The 20,458-nt window shown below is 41.0% G+C and overlaps 1 protein-coding gene across 1 annotated transcript in view; it reads left to right on the top strand.

Moving 5' to 3' along the window:
* Positions 1-20,458, top strand: part of RYR3 (ryanodine receptor 3) — a 461,910-nt gene that overhangs the window by 111,189 nt on the left and 330,263 nt on the right. Inside the window, exons 4-6 of the mRNA XM_055538999.1 lie at positions 8,004-8,111; positions 10,946-10,986; positions 13,220-13,367. Coding sequence (XP_055394974.1) covers positions 8,004-8,111; positions 10,946-10,986; positions 13,220-13,367 — 297 coding nt within the window. The remainder of the gene's footprint in view (positions 1-8,003; positions 8,112-10,945; positions 10,987-13,219; positions 13,368-20,458) is intronic.

The raw sequence follows: 20,458 nt of genomic DNA, 5'->3' as shown, positions 1-20,458 counted from the left end.
GAACCAGTCTGTTATTCCATGTCTGGTTCTAACTGTTGCTTCTTGACCTGCATACAGGTTTCTCAGGAGACAGGTAAGGTGGTCTGGTATTCACGTCTCTGTAAGAATTTCCCACAATTTGTTGTCATCCACACAAAGTCTTTAGCTTAGTCAATGTAACCAAAGTAGTTGTTTATTTTTTAATTCCCTTGCTTTTTTCTGATCCAATGGGCTTTTTCAATTTGATCTTTGGTTCCCTCTGCCTTTTGTAAATCCAGCTTGTACATCTGGAAAGTTCACATACTGTTGAAGCCTAGCTTGAAGGATTTTGAGCATTACCTTGCTAGCTTGGCACAGTACTTCATGCATATTGTTCAGTTCAGTTCAGTTGCTCAGTCATGTCCGACTGTTTGTGACCCCATGAACCGCAGCACGCCAGGCCTCCCTGTCCATCACCAACTCCCAGAGTTTACCCAAACTCATGTCCATTGAATCTGTGATGCCATCCAATCATCTCATCCTCTGTCGTCCCCTTCTCCTCCAGCCCTCAATCTTTTCCAGTATCAGGGTCTTTTCAAATGAGTCAGCTCTTCGCATTAGGTGGCCAAAGGATTGGAGTTTCAGCTTTAACATCAGTCCTTCCAATGAACACCCAGGACTGATCTCCTTTAGGATGGACTGGTTGGATCTCCTTGCAGTCCAAGGGACTCTCAAGAGTCTTCTCCAACACCACAGTTCAAAAGCATCAATTCTTCGGTGCTCACCTTTCTTTATAGTCCAACTTTCACATCTATACATGACTACTGGGAAAACCATAGCCTTGACTAGACAGACCTTTGTTGGCAAAGTAATGTCTCTGCCTTTTAATATGCTGCCTAGGTTGGTCATAACTTTCCTTCCAATGAGTAAGCGTCTTTTAATTTCATTGCTACAATTACCATCTGCAGTGATTTTGCAGCCCAGAAGAATAAAGTCAGCCACTGTTTCCACTGTTTCCCCATCTATTTGCCATGAATTGTTGGGACCAGATGCCATGATCTTAGTTTTCTGAATGTTGAGCTTTACGCCAATTTTTTCACTCTCCTCTTTCACTTTCATCAAGAGGCTCTTTTGTTCCTCTTCACTTTCTGCCATAAGGGTGGTGTCATCTGCATATCTGAGCTATTGATATTTCTCCCGGCAATCTTGATTCCAGCTTGTACTTCCTCCAGCCCAGCGTTTCTCATGATGTACTCTGCATATAAGTTAAATAAGCAGGGTGACAGTATATAGCCTTGACGTACTCCTTTTCCTATTTGGAACCAGTCTGTTGTTCCATGTTCAGTTCTAACTGTTGCTTCCTGACCTGAATACAGGTTTCTCAAGAGGCAGGTCAGGTGGTCTGGTATTCCCATCTCTTTCAGAATTTTCCACAGTTTATTGTGATCCACACAGTCAAAGCATATTGTTAGGTTCTCTAAATACTGGCTGACCACCTGATGGGAATGGGAAATGAAACGGAGGATACTTGGGCTGATTTTGGCTGCTGGGCCTCTAGGAATTCTCCTTTTGTGAAAAACAGGTGTCATTCTCTCCAATTCCTTATGTTTTCCCAGATGAGCCTCCCTCTGCTGACACCCTCAGGGCTACCGCTATATCACCTTAGAGCCTTTATTCTCCCATCATCATTCTGTTGCCCAAATGGAGATCCAGGGAAAATTTGTTAAATGTAATTGCTATGTGTGTGGTTCTTCTAACCCTTGGGGTGGCTTATTCTTCCTGAAAATTTTTTTTTTTTTTTTGCTCTCTTTTGCCATCCGATAGAAACACTGACCATCTTCCACTCCTCTCCTACATCCAATTTGTCACCAGATCTTCTTTCTCTCAACTTCTGCAGATTTTTCTAATTCACTACTTTATCTCCATGTCTACCACCATTACTTTACTTTATGTCATTGTTATCTTGTAAGCAGTTTATTGCAGCAACCTCCTAACTTGTTTCTCTGCCTTGGTTCTAGCCCCTTCACACTGGAACTGCAGTGACTTTTCAGAGATGCACATTTGATCCTATCACTTCCTTTGATGTCACCTATTGCCCTGAAGATGAAGTTCAAAATCCTTGGCAAGGGACTCATGACTCTCAGTCTAATGCCTGCTTCTTCCCCAACCTCACTTCTCACCTTCTTTCCTTGTTCCTCTCCCCTACTTCAGCCCTGCTCAGCTCCGTGTGCTTCCTCACACACTTCCTTCTCCCTCTGTGGGCCTTTTGAATCATACTTTAAAAGCTGTCCATTTGTTTTCCCCATACACCACGAGACCACACAGCCTTAAAGGGCAGGGATTATCCTTACACAAAATAAGAACTTGAAAAATTATATACATGAACATTTAAGTGAGTTATGGATGTTTGGACTTCACTGCCCTCTGTGGATAACATTTGACATTTATTTAGTACTTACTATGTGCCAGACTCTATATATAAGACTCTGTTTAAGTTCTTTAAACATAAAAACTGAGTTTATTCTGAGGGGTAGGTACCATTAGATCTCTACTTTACAGACGAGGAAACTAAGGCACAAAGAGACAAAGCTACCCACCTAATATCATTCAGCTAATAAGTGGTTGAACATAGATGGGACCTCAGGAAGTCCTGTACTACAACGTTCGCTCTTAACCAATAACCCATTAATGTGCTCACAGAGTGTATCATTGAGTCTTGGCTGTGTGAGGGCCAGATGGATCAACAGTAAATGGGAGCAGACCCATGACAATGAGAGAAGAAAAGTCCCTTGAATCTTAAGCTGGAGACTTGGGGAAGGGGCTCAGCCGGGCGGGTGTGTGCTCAGTGCAATATGTCTGCAACCACAGGCACCATCAGTCACGTGCTCTCAGATAGTCTAGGACACCGAGTCCATTCAAGAAGGTTTGAGTTGAGCTCTTGCTGTTCTGTGTACTTTAAGAAACCAAAAGTAGAATCAGACACATATTTTGCAAGATACCCACAATTTAGTGAAACAGACTGCACCATGTGAAGAACTATGTAAGCCACAGAAGACTTATAGTTAACAGTGTAATGGAGAGAGGACAGCCCCACTTCTGTTAACTAATTCTTGTCTTCATTTCCCTGAAGGCTTGCCTCATACCAACTAGTACCCTTGTGAGCATACAATGTGGGGTTGCTAGGTAGAAAAAATGCTACGTGAAGCCAATAATAGAAATGTTAAATTCCCACCATCTTGGACTTAGTAAGCCTCAGAAAAATACTTGGAGTACCTAGATTAAGGGAACATGGAGGGTCCATAGGCCTTTTCTTTTGTTTTTTCTATGTATTGGGGCTAAATGAATACCTAGTTCCTGGCTTAAACAGAGCCCTGGCATCTCAAGGTTTTCTGTAGGACATTTGGAAGTCGTGCTTCTCTAGGCTGAGGACTGGGCTGCAGAGAGTGATGAGGAGCTATTTCAGAACAGATGTCAACAGAGCCTTCTCTCCATGCTGAGAATCATCAAACACATGCCCCACGCCTGCCAGGCAGTGACTGAGGCTCAGCCTCCAGACACGGAGACAATGAGCCGGCCTCCTGGGGGCTCTTCTGCTGCAAACAAATTAGCTCTGATGGACCAGTGGCCTCTGCTCATTCTTGGGAAATGTGGAGGTGGGATCTCTGGCTGGTGTGGAGTTTAATTAAGGATGGCAGCTGGTGGAGCAGGTCAGATGGCTCTGTGCTCTGCACTTCATGTCACGAGTTGTTAGCTGCTTTTTGTTTTTCTCCACATATTCCTGTTGCCTTCTTCCTTCCCTTGCTACTGCCCACATGTTATTCTCCGTGCTCTTGGAGTGGTGTGTGACCTTATCCCTGAGTATGGAGAGTCCAGGCAGGACCACACTGTAGAGGTGGAAAAACTAAACTTTGAGGAAATGATGTAAACCTATGGGAGACACAGTGCCCCCACAGGAGATGCTTCCTCTCCATGCTCACTGTCTCTCTGTAAATGTACCCATTGGTACCAGTAATTAAATCATAACCGTCTTGGGACTTTTACCTATTTTTAAACTTTAAACTTTTTATTTTGTATTGGGGTATATATAGCCAATCCACCTTGGGACTTTTAATATCTGGGGGGGGAAAGAAAAGTTTAACTGGAGGCTGCTAGTGTCTGGTATCAGGTTGGAGGATGGTGGTGCCCAAGGAGAATTCCTATCTTTGTCCAAGTAAGCCAGACCAGGAGGGAAGAGAGCTGAGTCAGAATCACACAATCTTGTATAAGGACAGAATCTCTAGCACTTGGAGCTGTGAAAGTTTGTGTCTTAAAGAGACTGGACTACACGGGGTTCTTGTCAAAGTGAGCATGAATATCGGGGTTATTCAGTTGATTAGCCCAAAATGCACCCCTTAAAGTACATTACACCCCTTTAAGTACAACTACACCTGCTGACGTTCCTGAATAGAAAAAATTCCAAATCACATGCTCTAGTGAAGTGAAGGAGGAAGGAAAAACACTCAAACCCTGGCTTTTTTGGCCTCCTATTCTGGGGACTTGAGATCCAGATAGACCAAGAAGTGGTAGGAGGAAAAGCCTCTGTAAAATCTTGTGAGATGGCATCCTCTTTGGGAAGACTGAGTCAGACAATATATGTTTATGGCATACGATCTTTATGGAAATGCTTTATCATGTTATTGTCTGCCACTTGTGATGATGTGATATGTGCTCTAAAAACACTCCCTGAATGCAAAGCCTTGCCCTGCATCACCAGCTGTCTGCTTGCTCAAGTCCCATACAAATGAGTTAATTACCTGCAGCAGGAACAAACCTTGAAAACAAAGCAAGAAGTGTGTGAAATAAAGGCTGTTGTCTCCTGGTGGTACAATTTCTCCTTGGTTATATCATGTTCATAAAGAGAACTGGGCAGTTTCCTGTAATACCAGAATTCTAGGAAGTCTGGGTTTTTAGAATTTCTGACTGCAGAAACCCTGAATAGAAAAGCATTGAAGCAGCAAGTACTCAAAAGGTGAAGTTGCCCATGGGCCAGTAGCCTTTGGGATAGGATCACCGATACTTGGATCAACCTATACTTGGTTGTTGTTTAGTCGCTCAGTTGTTTCTGACTCTTCATGACTTGTGGCCAGTACCCCTCCAGGCTCCTCTGTCTGTGGGATGTTCTGGGCAAGATTACTGGAAGGAGTTGCCATTTCCTTCTCCAGGGGATCTTCCCAATCCAGAGATTGAACCCGATTCTCCACATGTTCTGCAGAGCATGCAGATTCTTTACTGCTGAGCCACTGGGGAAGCCCACTCTTGGCTTCAGATCAGATCAGATCAGATCAGTCGCTCAGTCGTGTCCGACTCTTTGCGACCCCATGAATCGCAGCACGCCAGGCCTCCCTGTCCATCACCAACTCCCGGAGCTCACTCAGACTCACGTCCATCGAGTCAATGATACCATCTAGCCATCTCATCCTCTGTCGTCCCCTTCTCCTCCTGCTCCCAATCCCTCCCAGCATCAAGTCTTTTCCAATGAGTCAACTCTTCGTATGAGATGGCCAAAGTACTGGAGTTTCAGCTTTAGCATCATTCCTTCCAAAGAAATCCCAGGGCTGATCTCCTTCAGAATGGACTGGTTGGATCTCCTCGCGGTCCAAGGGACTCTCAAGACTCTTCTCCAACACCACAGTTCAAAAGCATCAATTCTTTGGCACTCAGCCTTCTTCATAGTCCAACTCTCACATCCATACATGACCACAGGAGAAACCATAGCCTTGACTAGACGAACCTTTGTTGGCAAAGTAATGTCTCTGCTTTTGAATATGCTATCTAGGTTGGTCATAACTTTCCTTCCAAGGAGTAAGCGTCTTTTAATTTCATGGCTGCGATCACCATCTGTAGTGATTTTGGAGCCCAGAAAAATAAAGTCTGACACTGTTTCCACTGTTTCCCCATCTATTTCCCATGAAGTGATGGGACCGGATGCCATGATCTTCGTTTTCTGAATGTTGAGCTTTAAGCCAACTTTTTCACTCTCCACTTTCACTTTCATCAAGAGGCTTTTTATTCCTCTTCACTTTCTGTCATAAAGGTGGTGTCATCTGCATATCTGAGGTTATTGATATTTCTCCCAGCAATCTTGATTCCTGCTTGTGTTTCTTCCAGCCCAGCGTTTCTCATGATGTACTCTGCATGTAAGTTAAATAAACAGGGTGACAATATACAGCCTTGACGTACTCCTTTTCCTATTTGGAACCAGTTTGTTGTTCCATGTCCAGTTCTAACTGTTTCTTCCTGACCTGCATACAAATTTCTCAAGAGGCAGATCAGGTGGTCTGGTATTCCCATCTCTTTCAGAATTTTCCACAGTTTATTGTGATCCACACAGTCAAAGGCTTTGGCATAGTCAATAAAGCAGAAATGGATGCTTTTCTGGAACTCTCTTGCTTTTTCCATGATCCAGCAGATGTTGGCAATTTGATCTCTGGTTCCTCTGCCTTTTCTAAAACCAGCTTGAACATCAGGAAGTTCACAGTTCACATATTGCTGAAGCCTGGCTTGGAGAATTTTGAGCATTACTTTACTAGCATGTGAGATGAGTGTAAATGTGTGGTAGTTTGAGCATTCTTTGACATTGCCTTTCTTTTGCTTAGGGGATGTTAAAACTTTACTAAAGGGAAAGAGTGAGCAAGTCCAACAAGAGGGATGTCATTTTTTTTTTTTTTTGAGGGCATTGAGGTTGAGGAGGAGGAAGAAGGTAAAAACACTTGGAAAGTGAGGAAAATATAAAGATTTCTCATCTCATAATATTTATTTTATAAATTAAAATGTTGAAAAGCAGAGGGCTTGTCTCTGCTTTAGCAACAGGTTTGCTTTAGCTTTTAAGTTGAAGGTTCATGAAAGCAACATTACCTGTCTCTGAGTGTTAGACATAGCTGTGGGTGACTTCTGGCCCTCATTCCTCATTCCTGGTACTATCATGGTGCCAATATTACAGGGGAAACAAAGGCTTGATGTGAAAGGTGAATGTAAGCGGTATTCCCAAGGGAAATGGTGCTTCGTAGAACCAGGTTGTCAACTCCTAAAGAGTAGTGATTTTTGTTTGCATGTCTTTGTATCTTTCTAAATACAAGCGCTGTGTCTTACAGAAATATAATACTTAAATATTTGCTGACTGAAAATATTCTAATTGTGGAAAAAATCTGCAGTGTTGTCAGCAGCAGGAATAGAGTTAGATGTATGGATCTGAATCCAGCTCATCCAAGTGTAAGCCATCACCTTGGACAGATGACCTGCCTTCTCTGTGTCTTACTTTCCTCTGCTGTAAGCTGAAATACTAATAATATCTATACATGCAATAGTTGTGTGGGTTAAAGGAAATCACTCAAAGCAAAGCACTTAATATCTGGCGTAGAAAAGTACTCAATGAGCATTAGCTGTTACTACAGTCTACAGAGAAGGCTATCTTTGTTTTTGAGAAATGTTTGAGAATGTCATGGTATTACCTGAGCAATGATGTAGAATGATTGCTGTAGGGGCATCAGTTCTTATAGTTCTGGACATTTGTTTGTTCAGAATTAAATGTATGGAGCTCCATTTAAACTGTGGTATCCAGATTTTCTGACCAAGTATATGGATTCCCTATTTTGGTCACTGTTGTTGAAAGCCACAGTGTGGTCTTGTCTGCTTACAAATTATTATGGATAAGATCCCAGTGACTTTCTTCCTTTGGCCCCAGCCAGATGTCAATCAGCCTTCCCGGCTTCAATAAGGCTGTATGTGTAGTGTTCTCCCATGGGTGCCCCCAGCCCTCACTCAAGTTGATCCTGACATCCTGGTCACTGTTCCCTTGAGACTTGGGGATTTTCTTCTCTTCCTACTTTAGAATCCAGCTTGAAACTCATCTTACCATGAACAAGAAAAATCTGCCTTTTGTACTCATCCATCCATCCATCCATCAAATGTTACTTTGATTCATAGGCTCTTTGCCCTTGAGATGTTACTGCATGACTGATCCCCAACCGACATGAGTAGGCATCCTCATTCTGGTTTTATTTCCACAGTATGTTCCTCCAGATCTCTGCGTCTGCAACTTTGTGCTGGAACAGTCCCTCTCTGTCAGAGCCCTGCAGGAAATGCTTGCCAACACAGGTGAAAATGGCGGTGAAGGGGTGAGTACCTGAATTATGTCCTGGGAAGGGAGGGATTGGGACACACCATAGCCCAAGAGTACACACTTCATTTCATTCCTCCAGTTTTGAACTAGAAAACCTTGGTTTTCCAGTTTCCTTGAATCCATCCTCATATTCCTCTTATTCAGCAGCCCTACATCCCTTTGGGTTAACCAGCTTCCACCAGAAAATAGACTAGATCACCTTAATGCTGCCTGAGCGGGACATAGGTCATTGAACCCATAATCCACCAGGATATATGGAGAGGCTGAAAGAGCCTTGGAAAGGGGAGGGGGGGTTATCTGTTAGGCTGATTCTTTTTTCTTGGAAAAGTCTCATCAGAGATTTATGACTATGCCAATGAAGGACAGCCAGGTTACAGCCATTTGGAGAGGATTTCCTATAGAATTCAAAGTCATTGACATGTACCCAGATCTTCATGGTTTCACTCAGGATGAGCAAATACAGAGCTGTATTAAGTTTCTTTTGTCAGTAAAATTGTTTCCAAGTCTTTAACTAAGGGATAATGGCCTCCCGAAGGTCTCCCAGGCAAGACATTGACCAGAGGCTTCAGAATAATTTTTGACCCTTTCCCTAATGACTCACCTAGTTATATTCATTTATCATTTCAAATATTCTAACTCTATGGACTGAATATCTCACATGCAGACACCACTCTCCTATGCCCCTTAGATACTATGTTAGAGGACTATCCTTTATCTTCTGGGTTATTACATCAGACTCACCACTCTGATTCCTTCTGTGCTTACCTCACCTACTATTTTATTTTCCTAAAGCTGACATAATGCTCTTTACAAAATATAGACCTAATCATCACACTTTACCATTTAAAAATTGTCTTTCTGCCCATTACCATGAATGAAATCCCATATTCCTTAACTGGGCATAAAGAACTTCAGGATTTGGTGAGTCCTGCTCACCTTGCCTGTCCTGTTTCTCACCACATCTTCCCAAACACCCAGTGATCCAACCACATTGAATTCTTTTCAGTTCCTCAAACATAACCATTCTCTTTGCCTCAGATCATAAGTGTCAGTTCTTCCCTCCATTTAGAACAGCTTTCTCCTCCTCTCTCTCTCCCCTTATATGATCTTTACTTCTCTTTCAAGGAACAAGTCTAAATATTAGGTCAACAGAGAAGCCTATAAGTTGACCCTGAAAGTCTAGGATGGGTACCCTTGCTTGAGCAATGGCCAGTGAAGAGTTCTTACTACTGTGTACTCTAATTACAAGTCTAATTCTTTACACTCTGTAGTGTGTGTAGGTAGGCATATTTACAGGACCTAGCACAGTGTATTATTTGACTTGAATGAACTCATATATAATGAAGTGTCTCATTGGTGGTAGAAGAGACAATATCTGTAGCCCCAAGAGAACCAATATTTACATTTAGGTCATCTTTCAGGTCTTAATGTGATCTTACATAAATCTTTTAATCTCTTGGGATCATAGTGTTCTTATCTATAAAATTAGGAAGTATAATTAATTTGCTAGGGTCCTTAACACCAACATTTGTGATTCTTCACTCTTTTGGCTTAGAATAATAGGCTTTCATCAACCACCTGAAATTAGCTTTGCTTTGTTCCTTAGAGCATAAACACAGGTGAGATTTTGTTCTTTTCAAGTTTATCTCTCCCTGACATTGACCTCAGTACCCCCAACCTTTCGTCCTTAGGCACACACCCGCAAACATTTCCAACTCAGTGAAATAAATTACTTTTTAATTGCTCACTTTTCCTCCAAGATAATTAACTCATGATTTATAGACATCTTAGGTGAGGAAGACCTGGTTGATTTGGAATATCACCACTTTCAGTGTCAACCAAGATCAGCTAGACCCTGCCAACATATGGCCCCAGGATAGAAATTGGGAAGATAGAAGCTATGCTAACTGGATAATTATCTCATGGGCATTCTCTTGTCTTGTTTGTTCACAAATTGCATTTCAAAGAACTTCTTTTTCTTTGCCATCTAATTTGTGTAGTTCAGGGAATCCTGCAGGTGTCAAAGTCGACTGAAAAGTTCTGGTTATAATCCATGCTCTTCTTTGTTGCCAGGAACTTAAATAATAGTCTTATCCTGGTTTGTCTTTTGAAAAAGAATAACTAATTCATTTTCCATATAGAATAGAATGCCAGTCTAATAAGATTGAATGCATAGTTTTGGAATATATGTCTAATACATACCTATAATTACCATCCATGTTCTAGCAGAGGTTTACTCCATGTAGTTATATATTTCAAGGACCATCTTTAATTTAAAATATTTAAAGACCAATAGGTTAAGTCTTATTGGAGGATCCAGTCTCTTTGAAAACTCCAGTCTAAGATAAACAATCCATGACATTTTTATGGTTAAATAGTCATTGGATAACAATCACCATATCGAGTCAGACTCTCAAATTTCCCATGTGCTGTATTGCCATTTTGTGCTATTTTACCAAAGAAAAGAGTAAGCTAATAGTTATTTCCCATCCTGATATATTACTTCTATTGTTATTAATAACTGGAGATCTTAGAGCTAGAAAGAAGAGACTTGAAAAGAGAGCTGGGGCACAGATAGGGGAGGGTGCTGTCTTTAAATGATTTAGATTTTATTATTTGTTGGTGGCTCCACTCGTTACCCAAATAGCAGCTTCAGTTGCTAGAACCCTCTTGGAACTCTCTCACAATTCCATCTGGGCTCTCAATCTTTATTATGAGGAATAATATTTTTCATACAACCTCTTGAGTCTGAATGTTTTGCTTTTCTGAAGTGATTGCTGTGTGCACTTATTATTAGTACTTAATTTGATTTGAAATGATAATATTCAGCAGGGGAGAAAAAGAAAAAAAGAAGAAAAATCAAGAAGGAAGTAAGTTAACACAACAGACCATAATGATTCTCTGGGGAGCCGAGGGATGTTTGAGTGGGTTGACACCTCCTCTGCATGCCAGTCCATTCTGTTTGGAAAGAGACATTTACTGCTTTTAAATGGATATTACTTATACTAATGATCATCACTACCACCAGACGGGATGCTTTGAAGAGTGTCATTTTTCCTCCTGGGAATAAATTGGTCTTTGTGTGTCTGTTCACTCCTGCACAGCAGTTGGACTTTTTAAAAATGATATTTGTTTATTCATATCATGAGCATACAGAAGTCTTTCTGCAGGGATTGGTGGTTCTGCAGCAATTCCTTTCAGTAACAAAGAAAACAGAGGTGTCCACCTTGGTTTAACAACAGAGGGTTTATTATTGAAACATCCTTAGCTATAGCCAGTAGCACCTGGGAGTCAGCTTTATGTTGAAAAGGAAACTGAATGATGAGAAGGCCCCGGGGGGCAGAGGATGTCGGTGCCCCTCAGAGCCCACCTTCACTAAGCTCATCCTTGGGTCACTTTACCTCTGGTTAAATCCTGTCTGATGTTATTCTGGGCAATATTACCAAGAGATGGATGCTTGGCACTGTGGCCAATTAAATAGCTGGACTTTGATGTAAAATCCCTGCATACAAATATAATATATTTTTACATTAATGGAACCTACAGTGTATGAGGTCCCCAGCTACCTTCAGCAGGACAGGGAACTAAAAAGGATGTCTCATCTCCCTCTGAGTCCTCAGTCTTCATCATCCTATAACAATGACTGAACACAAAACTAGCAACATGTGCAGTGAGAGAAGCTCCATTTTTGCAGTCAGGTAGATGTGTTTTCAGTCCAGGCTATAGAGGAGCAAGTGACTTCTAGGACAAATTGCTTCCCCTTTCCGTACCTGACTTTCCACACCTTCAAAATGCAACCTCCCTCCTAGGATCAGGTGAGAATTACATAAGTGTTGACAAGTGCCTATGGGTGTGGAAATGAATATTGGTTCCTCTTTTCATCTCTGGTCTGCTTTCTCCTGTCACAGATCCTTCAGGCATACTCAAATGCCTCAAAGGAAGGAGATTCCCATGCTATATGACCATACCGTATAACTACAAATGAATTTTGGCATGAATGAATATAATGCTTCTAAAAATGAAAGACCTTGGTTGACACAGTTACCAGCTGCACTCCTGATAAGGGCTCAGGTTTTCTCTAAAAGTTGACTTAATCACTGGCAGACTTTTACTACTTAAAAAAGGGAGATGCAATATATGTAAAAAGAATGAATGTTATGGTTGTATAAGATCATGCTTGACTTCAGATTCTAAAATCTCTAGAATGCAAATATACAATCAGCCTTTTAAACTTGATTGGGAGATGTGACCTGGAGAGATACTGTTTCTGTAAGAACCTCTCTCACAGATAAACTCACTGTGAAGGGGTCTTTTAATTCCCCGTATTACTTATGAGGGAAATCAACACTGAATATTCATTGGAAGGACTGAGGCTGAAGCTGAAGCTCCAATTCTTTGGCCACATGATGCAAGGAGCTGACTCATTGGAAAAGACCCTGATGCTGGGAAAGACTGAGGGATGGAGGAGAGGGGCCAACAAGGGTGAGATGATTGGATGGCATCCTTGACTGAATGGATGCAAGTTTGAGCAAACTCCAGGAGTTAGTGAAGGATAGGGAAGCTGGTGTGCTGCAGTTCATGGGATCACAAAGAGTCGGATACGATTTAGCAACTGAGCAACACTTAATTATGAGATGGTCCCTTTAACACTAAGAGGAGCTTCAGACTCCTTTCACTTTCCCCTGTCTTTGAGCAGGGAGTACTATACACAGCACAGTTGCTCAAGAAATACACACATGTGGTGGCACATTTGTCATGCTCAGGAATGATGTGTTCATGCTTTCTGAGAAGCTAGAGGTTGCCTCCTGGCATTGTGTGACCTTCTAAACAGCCAAGGAGGCATAATCTTACACATTGCTGTATTCCCGTAGATTTTATTTAAAGTATGTGTCATGCGATACATTGTAGCCAAGTTCAAAGCATTCATCCTTCTTATAAAGTCACAGAAAATCTAGTCACAGAAAGGTGATAGCATCATTAAAAAAAGAATCTGCCCAAGATGCACCTCCCCTGACGTGGTTAGGTAATGAACAAATCAAAACAGATGCTGAGGAGGGCAATTAGAAGCCTGTTGTCTAAAGTTTGAATTCTGGCTGTTCCCAGATTTAAGACATCTTGTGGGAACTTCCAGAATGAAGAAGACCAATCAGAGCCTTACCTCTTTATTCCTGGGGCCCTGAGATCCCCCCGTCATCTGTATATTACAGAAGAGAAGGGACAACGCCCATCAACCAGAGGTCTCGTCTCAGTTTTCTGAGGTTTTTGTCTTCCCACTGTAATTGTCAGAAAACAGCCGGAGTGAGAACTTACTTTGGTATGTGTGTGGGGAAGGGAACAAGACTGAGGGAGGAACTATGTACACCATTCTAAATAAACTTCATCCCCATTGCCATTGTTTAAAAGAAAGAAATCATTTGATGAGTCAAATCTAACAGGAGGTGTTAGTTGCACCTTTAAAATAGGACACATCAGATTTTCTTTGGAGAAAAAATACAAAGACACCTCTGCCTGTTTTGGGATGTCAGTCCCAGGACTTGCCCGTATATGCCTTACAGCAGGGGTAGTCAGAATGTGCCAGAATCACCACACTAGGTTTCCAAGTCTGGACTTCCTTTGTTTTTTTTGTTTTGGTTTGGTTTTTTTGTTTTTTTAAATTTTATTTTATTTTTAAACTTTACATAACTGTATTAGTTTTGCCAAATATCAAAATGAATCCGCCACAGGTATACATGTGTTCCCCATCCTGAACCCTCCTCCCTCCTCCCTCCCCATTCCATCCCTCTGGGTCGTCCCAGTGCACCAGCCCCAAGCATCCAGTATCGTGCATCGAACCTGTACTAGGTGGTGAGAAGCCACTGCGTCAAGCTCTGCAAGTGCCTCCTCGGTGCTCCCACTCAGGACCTCCCCTCGCCAGTGGCAGTGCCTGTCAGGTTGCTCGTCCTGGGGATGTTACCCATGCCTGCCTGCTGCCGGACTGGGAAGATCCAGATACCACAGTGTTAAATTCTTGTGTAACTTCATCCTGCTTTTTGTTTTGAAAGGGAGAAAAATAGCATGCTGATTTCGGATGCTTCCACTTCTTTTTTTAACCTATGGCTGGTCATCCACACCCATTATTAAAAAAAAAAAAAAAAAAAACCACTACTTTTGTATTAATAGAATCATCAAACCTGTTTGGTGAAATCGCTCTTATATGCAAAAGCTTGAGTTTATATATCAAAACCTCCTCTTGACAGTCTGCTCCATGTTAGAGTTTGTTCACATTTGCGAATGGCAGCCTGTTTTGGTGACAAAGCTGTGTCAGGTGGTTTAGCCCTAGAACTGCCACCTACTGGAGTTTTGCATGTTAAGTTGCTTCAGTCTTGTCCAACTCTGCGACCTATGGACTGTAACCTGCCAGGCCACTCTCTGCATGCGATTCTCCAGGCAAGAATACTGAAGTGGGTTGTCATGCCCTCCTCCAGGGATCTCCCCTACCCAGGGATCAAACCTGTGTCTCTTATGCCTCTTGCATTGACAGGCAGATGCTTTACCACCAGCGCCGCCTGGGAAGCCCTCCAGTGGCAATAGCCCATCACTAATTGTGGAAACATTAACTTGTTTGTATTAGTCGTTATTCTAGAGACCCTGGTTCCCATAATATTAGGTGGATGGATAAATGGCTTTATTCTCTTTCTGCCTTGGTGTGAACAGAGAGAATTTTTCAAATTCCATCCATAACAGCAACCCTAGAGCTCTAAGTGATGACAACATGGTTTTAATTTTTTTGGAGACATGAATAGCCTATAAATCTTCTTATGGAAGAATATGAGAGGTATTTTATAGTTTTGACAGAATTTCTTTCTTCAAGAGGCAGATATCATTTTCAGAAATCATACAATAATGAAACATCTCCAAACTAAGGTTTTTAATGTATTTTTTTCACAGATCAAATTGTCATCAAACTATGCCCGTTCTCTTCTTTCTTTCCCCTCCTTACTGTTCTCTCATTATGCTATTTTATAATTTCATGCTGATATAATGAATTTAAATGTTTCTCTGATAAGCTAATACTAATGAAAATGTGCACAAGTAACTCATATTGTTGAGCTGGCCTTTCAATAACATGATATCATTAAAATTTGCCATCTGGGAGATTTTACTTCATGGTAAGAAAACTCCTCTTTGGTAAAAGAAAAAGTCTAATTGGTTGCTTGCAATATTTCTAAGAAAAAGAAATTCCAAATCTTCTGATGTAGGTACTGACCATTGTCCTTGGGTGGATTTTTTTGCATAAATATAATTACAAAAAAAAACAAAGTGCTACAGACAAATTTAGGCTACAGCGTGTAGTTTGTTTGCCAGTTTCTTGATGACATCAGCATGGTACTGGAAAAGTAAAAACAAACTTTTACATCTAATGCTGCTGCTTAGTCCTAGCTAAAATCACAAAATATTCACTAGGTAAGAATTTTATTCCCATTGCGGTTTTTGCTCTTCTAAGTATCAGCAGATTCTTCAGATGACTTGAACGCTTTCAGCAGGACTGGTCCACACTCAAATATACATTGACTGTTTTGTGTTTGATTTGCTAGCTCAGTGGCCTCTTGGAATGGGTATGTTATTCACTCCTTTACTGTATGTGTCTTTGCATGGACAGCTGACTCTAGCTGCCTTTGTAATGAGCTAGGCTTTTCACTTGTGAGTGTTCAAGGCCGTTTCCATCCTCTGTGCCTCTACAATTTAAAAAAGCACCACTGCACCACACACCTCAATCTGGTAGAATTAGAGGTGCCTGCACACTTAGAAATTTGCTGCTAAGAAACCTGTTAAACTGCTGCTCTGAAATTACAAGAATGGCTTGCCTGTGGACTCATTTTTTCCTTTTCCTTCAACATATTGAAGTTCAGTTTAGTCGCTCAGTCGACCCCATGAATTGTAGCATGCCAGGCCTCCCTGTCCATCACCAACTCCCGAAAATTGTTTCTCAAGTCTTTTTCCCTCTGACTATGGTCTAGATGGCCTGTGGCCATACGGTTCAAGTTGGTAAGGTGATAGAAGTGTGCAGTCTTGCCTTACTCCAAGCTTCTCGGTGCTTCAGACTCACCTAGTCTATTATGCAAGTCCAACTCTGCTCCTCTGGAAAGCTGGAATTCACAATAAAAATGGAAAAAGCTAGTTGGATATTTCCCATTTTTCATGCAGCATCCCCAAAATGAACCAGCAGAAGAATCAAATGTTAATTTCAACAGTTAAGAATAACCATTAAAGTTAACTAGCTTTTTACATTTATTCATATCCTGAGTAGAAGCCTTTTAAAGTGAAGAGGCCACAGAATTAATTTTTAAAGCTCCAGACTCTATCAAATCTACTTCTTTCTGAATATAATGTTTCATCTTTATTGGAATAGCCTTTTCTTCAGTGGATTTTTTTTTTCATTCTGAAGTCAGTACCTCCTGCTTAGAGTAAATATGCCTGTGTCATCCTGGGGTTATTTTGCTAATGTTACATCAGCTTGGCTGATGTTATATAAACCCTGAAATTCCTCTTATTGTTGCTGTGGACATTCAAATGCTCTGGGAGTATAGTCATGTCATAATGACCTAAGTTGTCTTAGAAAGCTTGAGCTTCTTCCCCAGGGCTAGACTAGATGTAGTTTTCAATGGCTGTGTATGTTTGTGAGTGTGTGTGCTCTTAACATTTTAATTGCAAAAAATTAAACATCTTCATTAAAATTTCTTAGAGGAGTGAGGAAGGATTGAAGTACTTAAACTTTCTCTGGAACATACTAAGAGGTAAATAGTTGTATTCTTACATGAGATATTTTGAAGATAAATTTGCTGAACTTAAAAAAAATAACTAGTTGAAGGGTCAGAGATGAATTTCAGCTACATTTTTAGGAATTTGATTTAATCCTAAATTGTGGAATAGTTGAATTAGGGGAAATCTTTCAAGAGACTTGCTTACCTTTTAAAAATGAAGCACATTTGGAAATTCAAGAAATCCTGGGAGAATCGGAACCTTTCAGGTGATTTATTAGACTTCCCTTTGATTGTGAAATTTACTTTAATAACTAGCAGGGTTTAAATTATATTTTTGTAGGGAAAATTGAATGAACTAGAAGAAAAGACCTCTTATTTATTTTCATTTCATGAAAGCTTAATGTAAGCACCTATTTGGAAATTCTAGTAAAGAAAAATTTACTTGGTACCAGAGAAACCCTGATCTCAACTGGTGCTTTAATCTTCACTGGAGTAAAAACCATGTAGCCAGTGTCCCAGTGCTATGATTACTAATATTTGGTCTTCAAATGGAAGGATCTGGAATGACTAAATGGAATCAATGGAAAGAAAGCAAGAATAAGAACAAGGTTTCGGGAGTTTGTGCGATAAAAGTATTCCTGCTCTGTAGAAGAAGAGGAGGAAAGCTAAAGGAAGGATGTATCTTTTAATCTGGCATCTACTGTAGCTGAGACTTAGGCTGGTACTGAGAGGGAGAAGGGAGTGGCTGAGCCTTGTTCCTCAGTCTGGAGATATTGCTCTGGTGGGAGGGAGGAAAGTGCAGGACTAGAAGAGGCTGGGCATTCTGGCCTGGGCATTGCTGCTCTCTGGGCCTTGTTCTGCCCCTTTGCAAAATGGGGCTTCCAAACTACATTACTGACTCCTGAGCATCTTTAGACTCTCTTCCAAGACAAATGTCTATCCATAAGGAAGAATTTGCAAGTCATCAGGGAAATTTGGAAATAAAGACAATGTATGAATTGTTTCCTTAAGCAAAGTTTATAAATGGAAAGGTCTGCCTTTCTTATTTTCTGTGATTGTGGCATTTTTAAAAAATGTTTTACTTTTTATACCATTTTAACTGTTATATTCCATTTACAGCTACAATAGAAAACGTTGGCTATATTCCCCATACTGTACCACACATCCTACACCCAGTGGTTTGTACCTCCCACCCAACTGGGGACCACTAGTTTGTTCTCTGTTTCTGTGAGTCTGCCTCTTTTTTGTTATATTCACCAGTTAGTTGTGTTCTTTAGATTCTATGTATAAGCAATATCATACAGTATTTGTCTTTATCTGACATATTTCATTTAACATAATGATTATGTCCTTCTTAGTATTTTATAACATAATTGTAATAAAGCTAGTGTATTTTCTTTTTGAAAATTGTAGTGATAATAGGTGACAGCTTTCTTTTTCAAAATGCAAAATGTATTGGGCCAAATATAAGGTGGGCAACCACGGATGATCCGTTTTGGTCCTATTGTTGAAATTGCACCAGATCTTGAACTTGTGAACCTCTCAGAACTGTCTTCATGTACAGCTTGTGGACTTTATATTCTAAGTAATTCCAGCCAAACACCAGACATGTGTTTTGACTTATTTCCAAAAACTGTTTTGATGAAATCCAGAGGGTCAATGCCCTCGTTGGTAGTAGGCACTCACATCTTCCTTGGTGGATTACTCTGGGTCTTAGCTCCATGATGGAAGGAAGGGGGCTCTGAGTTCCTGGGCACCAGTTGCCTGTGTTTTTGGTATAAAGAGACAAGTGAAGACAGCACATTATTAAGAATCACCTGCTGCTATTAGTGATATGGAGCTAGAGGCTGGGTTCCCTGCCTGCATTTCTCTGCTGCTCATCTGCTTTTATAAGGTGGAGGGCAGTGGGCAGGAGAACCAGGATGTTGCTCCTGAGAATGAATTCAAAACTGTGTCTGGGTCAATGTGGCCAGCCCTATGCAGGCTTCTGCAAAGAAGAGCCTTTGGGAATTTGCTTGAGGAGGTGTTTCTTCTTCCTGAGCCCCCTGAGTCCTACTCTCTGGGTGGGGCTGGGCAGTGATGAAAACTTATGGCTTGATCACTACCGAAAAATACCTGTTTTCATGTCTCTGGTGAAATATTAGAAAGGTAAGATGAATGCATGACTTTTTTTTCTTTAAACTATGTGTTTATCTTTAAATAGTTGTCCCTTTTCTGAAGCTTATGACTTGGTATCAGAAGTTTTCAAAATTACAGCTGGAGTACAAAAATCTCTAGATTTTATCTTATTAGTGGATACAGGTGAGTGAATTATCATTCTTGAGGCACCTTTAGTTAGTCAAGCAGGTGGAGCTATCCGTGGTGCTGATTCTGCAGGTTAACGCAGCTCGCCTCGTGTTCATTCAGTTCAGGACACAGCTCCAGGGGCGAGAGGACCAGGCATTTTGCCCCAATAATTTGTAGGACTGTTTCTCCATGTTACAACCCCAGCAACTTTACCTTATACCCTACCCTTGTGGGAATATTTCCATGTCAGCTTGCTAAAGGGACTGTTGGGAAACCCTGATCCAATTTTAGGATTTACACAAATTTTGGAAAAAAATAACCTCATGTATTACAGTATCTCAAATTTACCGTTCTTTCTCTCAGCCTTTAACAGGGTCCAGTAACATGTTTCTATACCAATTTCATCCATTTTCAATAATGGGAAAAATGGAGGGTGTATATTTAAAAAGATGCTAGCATTTTCAAACCTCTTCCTCCTCTCAGGGTTGTAAAATTTGTGGTGAATTCAACTCCTTATTCTACTCCTGCATTGTACCCAGGCAGGCCTCAGCCCTAGGTGATGCTAAGGGCCAGGGGGTGGTCTGAGCAGCAGGAGTCACAATTCTCTTACCCAAAGTGATTGGCCTGCATCACCAGAAGAATGAGCAACTGCTGTTTCCAGTTCATTGTTCCCTCTGGGCAGCCGCTTCAGTGTATAGGGCAACAGGGATACACAAATCCATGATTTATTGGCTACACTCATTTCAGTCAGTGTCGATGGGAGAAACAATAGGACTGTGGTACTCCCAGGCTCTCTCAAGGATGCAGTCTCTTACAGACATAGAAAACAAACTTATGGTTACCAGAAAAGGGAGGGAGAGGAAAGAGAAGTTAGGAGTTTTGGATTAACAGATACACACTACTATATATGAAACAGACAAACAACAAGGATCTACTATACAGCACAGGGAACACTACTCAATATTTTGTGTTAATAACTTAAGGGGAAAGAATCTGAAAAAGAATGGATACACACACATACACACACACACACACACACACACACACAAAACCAAATTACTTTGCAACACACCTGAAACCAACCACAACATTGTAAATCAACTATATTTCATTTTTTAAAACATCAATGTTCTAATCATAAAGAAAGAAAACTGAAAAAAAGAATGCACTGCCAAGTTAACCTGTTTATATAAAACTCCAATTCCTTGTCTCAAAACCTCAGTCTTTTCCTAGAGCACAAATCCCTCTTAAAATTTTTACTGTATCTCTCCTACAAATGGAGCTACCCAGGCCATAGTTGCTTCACCTCTAATGC

This window comes from Bubalus kerabau, chromosome 10 (genome assembly GCF_029407905.1).
Source record: "Bubalus kerabau isolate K-KA32 ecotype Philippines breed swamp buffalo chromosome 10, PCC_UOA_SB_1v2, whole genome shotgun sequence".
NCBI lineage: Eukaryota > Metazoa > Chordata > Mammalia > Artiodactyla > Bovidae > Bubalus > Bubalus kerabau.
Note: the sequence above shows the minus strand (reverse complement) of the source record. Positions and strands in the feature narration are given on the sequence as shown.